We start from the raw sequence: 7,715 nt of genomic DNA, 5'->3' as shown, positions 1-7,715 counted from the left end.
GAGCTAACCTTGCTCCAACGATTTTTGTTGATATATTAGAAAATCTTTTAGCGTCAGGTAGTCTACACCCTGACACAGTCTCAGAGTGCTTCTCTGAGTTTAGACTTCTGGGTATTTTGTTATTCAGGAGGTAAGGCCAGACTATTTTTTCACTTTGGTCCTTGTACTTCAAACACGGAAAACAGCTTTTGAAGAAAAAAGCCGTCAGTTGCTTAAATGGCAAGCATCGGCAACAGCATCCTAAAATGCACAGTGTGACTTGATTTATTTGTAACAATTATACACAACACAGATATACTTTTTTTTTCTTTACAAAAATGCACTTACTGCTGAGAACAAAAACAAAGACCTACAATAAATACAAACAAGCAGTTGTTTTTCTTCAGTAGTGGAGGTCATTGACTTTGTTACAGGCTTTCTAGTAGTCGTCACTCCTGCTTGTCATTATCACAGAGAAATTCTTCTTTACACTACTGTAACAGTTGGCACGATACATTCCTCGATGTTGGGTGGAAACCTGACCCTGTATAGTACATCTGCAGTATATCAAAATACAGTCACTATAAAAAATATCTGTTTTAAGCCCTAAATATTTTTTTTTTCATCCATAATGTTCCACAAAATGAACCAATTCATATAATGTATAAATAAATAAATATCATTTTATGGGTTACAAATCGTCATAGAAAGGTTGTATAATAATGTATTTCAGGAGACTCTCGGCGTCATGCGGTCTGATACAAAGCCCAAAGTGTGACGTGTGGCATACTGTCCATAAGGTGATGCGGCATCGGCGGCATCGGCGGCATCGGCGGCATCGCCACGCTTAACAGCATGTCAGCTTCGCACAAGACCTTCCTCTGTACATCAAGCATGCAAGGTGAAGCAGTCTGGCAGCACGCGCACTAGCCTAATTCGGAGCTTTTCTCTCCGCTGCCCTCGATCCTCGTCACGGCCCCCGTGAGGGGACGGCTGGGGACCGGCGTCAACACTGGCTTTGTATCAGAAGGTGTCAGGACCGGTGGAGTTGTGATGGAGGTGCTTAGAGACACAGAGGTCGCCTGTTGCCACGACGCCGGCGTCAACCTCTGTGTGCCCATGCCGACAGCAGAAAATGCTGTGTGTATTGGTGTGTGAGTGTATCTCTGTGTGTGTGTGTGTGTGTGTGTGTTTGTTTGTTTGTTTCCATGTCTGTCTGAGTGTGTGTGTGTGTGTGTGTGTGTGTGTGTGTGTGTGTGTGTGTTTGTTTGTTTCCATGTCTGTCTGAGTGTGTGTGAGTGTGTGTGTGTGTGTGTGTGTGAGTGGATTGTTATGTATATATGCATGATGGGCAGCTTGTCACCCGCGCCGTGCCCTGGGCTTTATCTGCGCCGACACTCGTTCTTACTGCAGGTGGCTTGCCGCTCGATGCGCCACGTGCCCTCCTCGTAGGTGCAGTAGCAGATGGTGCACTCGTCAATCTTCACCTCACGGCCGGCTGGAATCACCGCAGTATCCGCGTAGCAGTTGGGTCCTGGGAGAAAAACAACAACAAAAAAAAAAAAAACACAGGAACAAAAACAGTGAGAGACATATATGGTGCACGATGGCGGGCAGCAGCAAGTATAGCAGCATCTGAGCCTCCATGCCAGTGTTACAGTACATCCATTCTGCTTAGAACAGGAAACAGGATGTGGTGTGAAGCCATCTCCGTGTGCAGGAGAGTTTCAGTGCCAGTATCCTGACGGATATTTTTAAACGAGGCGTGGACAGGGGTGTCACTGTTTCTCGCACATGCGCGCTTGAGGACAGCGTCTACCTCTCTTGTGTGTTTCTCCGAGGCGTCCAACCGCGCCACGTTCCAACATCTACTGGCGTTTTTTTTTCCGTTCTAATCTCAGAGTCCGAGCCTCGCCGCACTGTGAGTCAGGGGAAAATGGGCTCCAGGGCTCTGGACGCTTTCCAGCCTCCGAGCCGAGAGCCTTCCAGCCGAGGGGTTCAAATCCCTCTCTCACACACAAGTGTCGGCAGAACTAATGGCCGCTCCCGGAGGACGTGCACACACACAAAAAAAAGAAGCAGACAGGCAGCGGCTGAGCCTGAGAGGCACGAGAGGAGAGAGGTGTAAGAGGAAAAGGAGGCCGAGGGCTTTTCACAACTCATTTCTCCTGCTCCGGGCTGCGGCTAATGACAGGTTGTGCGGCTGTGAAAGGGTGCATGCGAAACGCTCGTTTCTTCGGCGGAAGAGCCGAATTGGATTCATGCCATTAGGCTACTTATATGGCCAGCAAATGTCTCCTAAGCACTCTGAGAGCCCAGTAGCACTCTCTTCAGGGGCGTTCGCCGCGAGGACTTATTGCAGATTCATTTCAGCGGGTGGGTTGCCTGTCCATACGGAATACTTACCTTGCATTTATTTTTAATTCTCTTTGTGTGTCAAGCTTTTCAAAGACACCTTAAATCATCCATAAATGAACTCGACATGAAAGGCCTTTCTTGAGGAATAGCGGAACCAGCAGCACATTCGGGTGGGGACAGTGCTACACTCAAATGGTTCTCAATCAAACGCACAGAAAAGCATCTGGGACATGTCAGCGACTACAATAAAAACACTAATGACGCATTATTAAATCTGATCACAGGAGGTTCCCTGACATTTGAGCAAATGTCCTCGAACCCATACGGGGGTGCCATGTGAAAGGGCTGGATACTTCATTCTCAGGAGGGCGAGAAAAATTAATGAATGATGAAGAGAAAATTCAGTGTGTATGGCCTCCTACGGCCTGCACTCCATTTCGGTCACAAGTCATCTACTTCTCTCACACAGTGCTGGTAATACAGGCTCCAAGACAATGGCTGCCCTTGGAGAGGCAGACTTGTAATGTACCTTGCTTGTTTCCCCATTTATAGTCTTGGGCCAAACCACTCTAGACATTTCCCATAAAGACTGGTCATTTACCATAATATAAAAGTTTTACGATATTGTGAAATCCTGTGAAATATCACAGCGAGGCGGGGTAGCTAAGGGACACAAAGGACACCTTCCTGCTCTCCACAGCCCACTGACGGAAGATGGGGAGAATCAAGGTTATCGCCTCCGAGTACAGTGGACACTCGAGGGGAAAAAATAAACCTTCCGTGGCCTTCTATGCCGTGTAATCAGTCAAGATCGCTGTCTGCACACCAAACTGGCCCACAAAAGGGCACACAAGACAGCCTCTGTTTACTGCTCCTACATTTAAATAATGGCCGCGTGGACACCATCTAAAAAGCTGCTTCGAAATGCTGATGAATCACACCCAGAGAGCTCGGAGCGAGAGGACAACATCACGGAGGGGAAGGGCTCCAACTCCTGCATTCTGCCACATCAATCAACATGAATATTTGGCTGAGGCTGTCAAACCGTCAGAACTCTTGCATTTATAATGGTTTCAGTGAACACTTCGAGCCCCACATGAATATCAAGTCACTGCAAGTAAACGCCTCTGTCACAGTGCATTCATCAAGCACGTCTTTATCCCAGATTAGCTGAAGTGTGTCCGTTACTGTGACTGGCATGTGTGTTTGTTTAGCGCTACAAAGATGATATGGGAGGGGAGTTGTGTGAATATGGAGATATGTGCCAGCGTCCGCAATGCTAATGACCACACAGGCACATAAAGCAGAAGATAGAGAAAGAGAGAGAGAGAGAGAGGGATAGAGAGAGAAAGAGATAGAAACAGAGAGAGAGAGTGCACAAGAGAGAACGGGAGAGAGAGAGCGAGAGAGAGAGAGAGAGAGATAGAAACAGAGAGAGAGTGCACAAGAGAGAACGGGAGAAAGAGAGAGAGAGAGAGACAGACAGAAACAGAGAGAGAGTGCACAAGAGAGAACTGGAGAGAGAGATAGAGAGAGATAGAAACAGAGAGAGAGTGCACAAGAGAGAACAGGAGAGAGAGAGAGAGAGAGAGAGAACACACAAGTCTGTGGTCTATTCTTAAGCCCTTTGTCAAGCTTCTTTATCCTCCTAAAAAAATCAAAGCAGAGCTACAAAGGTTACACGGATGGGAATGTGATTGGGGGGAAAATCCCTTTCTGTCCATTCAAAGATTCCTTGAGCTCCCTGAGGTTCGGGTCTAATTGTGATTCTCCACCAACGGGAGAACTCCCTCACCTCTCATTAGAGCAGCTCCACTGTTAAAGCGTGTAAAACAGTCCGTAATGGGCGCAGGTCTGAGAATGCAGGAAAATAGTTTCCTTACTAGCCCGGGATTCTTCAGCACACAGGCTTTTTTGTGTGGAAATACTATGCAGCTGGTTATTAGGGACTGGAGACATTTGGAGCAGTGATTTCTGCCAGGCATTAAATATTCATCCCCTTTCACGTCTATTAGCTTTGGGGGTGGGAGGGTTGCAGTGTTTGAATGTTTCTCCTGTGTAGCTGTCTGATCAGTTTGCTCATTCCGCGGTATTAAAAGACTGCATCCTATTGCTGACGCCAATGTGTGACACCCTTAAAACGCTTGTTATGTAACCTGATAATTATTCATCACATCCCCTTAATATTCTAGAAGTTACCACAGATCGTATCTGATCCGAACACGCTGACCTTATGCGCAGCGGAGTGAAGGGGGAAACGCACCGATATGACAGGGGCAGGCGGCCAGTGGTCTGGACTCGGCTGTGGCCGGCACCGAATTCATCAGCATTCATCTCTTTCCTCTTTCATCAGAGAGAATCGAGTGCTCCAAACAAAAGGGGGATGAATACATCGGCACTAATATGCATCCGTCCTGCGCTGCTTTCCAGTTCCTGGGTGAAGGCAGTTTTAGGTACTCAAATTCTATTTTCCCCCTCATTTCAGCAGCCTCTCCCGAACTGCCATGAATATTCTTCCTCTTGTTCTCCTCTCTCAGCTGCCAAACCCCCCACCCACCCCCCCGACCTCCCAGACTGAAAATGAATATTAGGCATCTCCTTCCCAGCATTGGCGGGCTCCTCAGCTGACCTGCCATGATTTGAAGTGCTTTTGGCTCGGGCTCGGGCTGTTTATCACAACCTCCCAAGATTAGCCGCGACCCCGATGTCTGAGGCTTCAGAGGAGGGCTTGTTTTCCTGCACGTTGCCAAGGCGATGGCCAGCCTGAGCCGGGGTCGAGGAGGAGAGCGACGGGGAGAGAGAGAGAGGGGGGGGGGGGGGGGGGGGGGAGAGGGAGAGAGGGAGAGGGAGAGGAGGAAAAAAGAGAGCGTGATGGAGAGAGGCGCGATCACAAGCAGCACAGCTCTATCGGCGAGGCCCTCAGCTTGAACCGGCTCGCTGTGATCTGAACAAGGTGGTCTTTGAATAAGTAGAAGGAGAGGAAATGTGTATGTGCTCTCGCCGGGGTGGACGCTGTGTAGTCCTGACAAGGGCTGCCGGTTCAACAGAAAACGATCCCCGGGAAAGTCAACCCACACTACCTTTGCCACTCATGGCCAAAAGCTCTGGAGTCTGGAGTTGATTTGACAGCACAGGGCTTCTTCCCGTTATAGCACAGCGGCAGTTTGGGGAGATTTTTAAGTGGAACATTAAATAACCCATCTATTCCATGCAGAACGCATACACATTGACAGCTCCAAGGCAGACCTTGAGAAGTGTGTGTGTTTGTGTGTGTGTGTGTGTGTGTGCTGTGTGTGTGTGTGTGTGTGTGTGTGTGTGTGTGTGTGTGTGTGTGTGTGTGTGTGTGTGTGTGTGTGTGTGTGTGTGCATATATGTGTACGCGGGGTGGAGGAGCTGTGTGTTTAAAGTGAATATGAAACTCCTTTCCCCCCTCTCCCTGCCATTCCCAAAGACTCCTCACACAGATGTTCTTTGATATTCATGAACAACTGCCTGTGGTGGATGTTAGCAATAGCACTCACTTTCATCTCCCCCCATGGCACTTCCTCAAGTGTCTCTCTGCATAGAGCGCCAGCAACACGTCCCAGCTAGCGCGCCGCGCCCCAACATAATGCTCCATTCACCGCCCATGAATGGGCTTGAGCTGTCTCTCGCTCTCTCCCTTTCTCTCTACCTCTCTCTTCACCTCTCTCTCTCTCTCTCTCTCCCTCTCTCTCTCTCTCTCTCTCTCTCTGTCTCGCTCTATCCTCCTCTCTCTCTTTAATGAGCCCAGAATGGAGATGTCAAACCCCAGCAGTACTCTTTTTTTTTCTGATTTCGGGACTCTTTCTCCCCATGTCTTGACACTCACTTCAAATGACAACGGTGAAGGTGAGGCAGAAGCAAGCGATCAGATGTGACAGGAGACGCCGATCTTTTACTCTGTGATTTATGGTGCCTTAATATTGCATCTGCATTTCCATATCTGCACTGTATCTCGGCACTGAGATGATTTCAAATATTCATACGGTCATAAGACGTACGGTCTGGACAAATTAGGCAGCTTGATCACACTTTAACTGCGATAACAAGAAAAGGCTTTCTTCACCAGGAGGCATTTTGTGATAAGTACAAACTAGGCCAGATAAAAGGAGAAGAGAAGGTGGCTATTTATAAACCCATGCGACGAGTGATCTCACTATTTCACGATCACCCCAAATCCCTTAATGAAGTCCACTGCCTCAATTTTCTCTTTTTGATATCAGACATTTTCATCCTATTGCCCAAGCAACATTTCCCTCCCTTCATGTTCCTGTCAAAAAGGTGCCATTTATAGAAACAAGAGGACAAGTATTAGTTAATCAACTGCTGCTGGGACCCTTATTATCTCAATGAATCCATCATTCCTCTGCTGCTCCTACCGCCTCAGGCACCCTGACTGAGCTCCACCTCAAACACAACTCCACAGCGCCAATATTTTTGTTAACTTTGGGTGGAACAGGTGCAATCCATGAGGCAATTATTCACTGCGCATAATAACTTCAGCCTCTCGTCTGACACTTAGCCCGCTCTTGGGAAACGGTGTCAGTGAGTCGCGAGGCTTTGAAGTCTTCACTTCAGAGCCATCAGATTCGCGGCAGTCTCAGGAGGTCGCAGCATCTGTCGAGCTCGGCATCTGGGCCTTTGTAACTCGGCAGACACCTGCATCCCCCCTGTGACTCGGAGACGCCGCCGCCGAACTTCGCTCCGCCGCTTTCGCCGGCGGCGGTGGCGTCGAAACCCTGCGCCGGGGTGAAAAAAACGCCAGCGTTCGGCTCGGCTCGCGCGAGAAAAAAAAACAGCGATTACGGAGGACTCGGGTGCAGCAAAAAAATTACAGCGGGTTGAAAAACAACAGCGCGAGGGGAGAAAAAAAAAGGGGGTCGCTTCCCAGAACTGGTGCGTCTGACTCACCGCAGGCCTCCGAAATGGAGCGGGCCTCGCACGAGGAGCGCCGGCCACCTGGTGAGAGCTGGGGGAGAGAGCAGCCTTGATTTTCCTGGTGCTCAGTTGTGCGCTAAAAAACTCGTCAAACAGAAGCTATGGAAATGTGCGGCTGAGGGAGCATGTCCTGAATGCCTCCGATCCATCTTAAAACCATAAATCCATCATGCACGGCTGACCTCGCACTTCCTCTGAATATTCCCGAAACCCTGCTCGACTGCTTCACAAAATCACACTGACTTATCTCGTGGACTTTTTTTTTGCACAAAAAAAGAAAAGAAATGTAAGCATCTTAGCCTACTGGCTGATATTTCCTATGGTGCTAAGGTAAACTCATTTCGAAATTCTATCTTCTACCATGGTCGTGATCCCTTTGTTTGTTTGTCAATAGTCAGGGGGCAAAGTCTAAACTGCCT

General features: G+C 48.5%; 1 protein-coding gene across 1 annotated transcript in view; it reads right to left on the bottom strand.

Annotated features, from left to right (window-relative positions):
* Positions 1-248: 248 nt before the first annotated feature.
* The window catches only part of vwc2 (von Willebrand factor C domain containing 2), a 13,725-nt gene continuing 6,258 nt past the window's right edge, over positions 249-7,715 (bottom strand). The window contains 1 exon segment of the mRNA XM_062518970.1: positions 249-1,513. Coding sequence (XP_062374954.1) covers positions 1,362-1,513 — 152 coding nt within the window. The 3' untranslated portion in view covers positions 249-1,361.

Source organism: Sardina pilchardus, chromosome 18, assembly GCF_963854185.1.
Source record: "Sardina pilchardus chromosome 18, fSarPil1.1, whole genome shotgun sequence".
Taxonomy (NCBI): domain Eukaryota; kingdom Metazoa; phylum Chordata; class Actinopteri; order Clupeiformes; family Clupeidae; genus Sardina; species Sardina pilchardus.
This window is presented reverse-complemented; position numbering and strand designations above follow the sequence as displayed.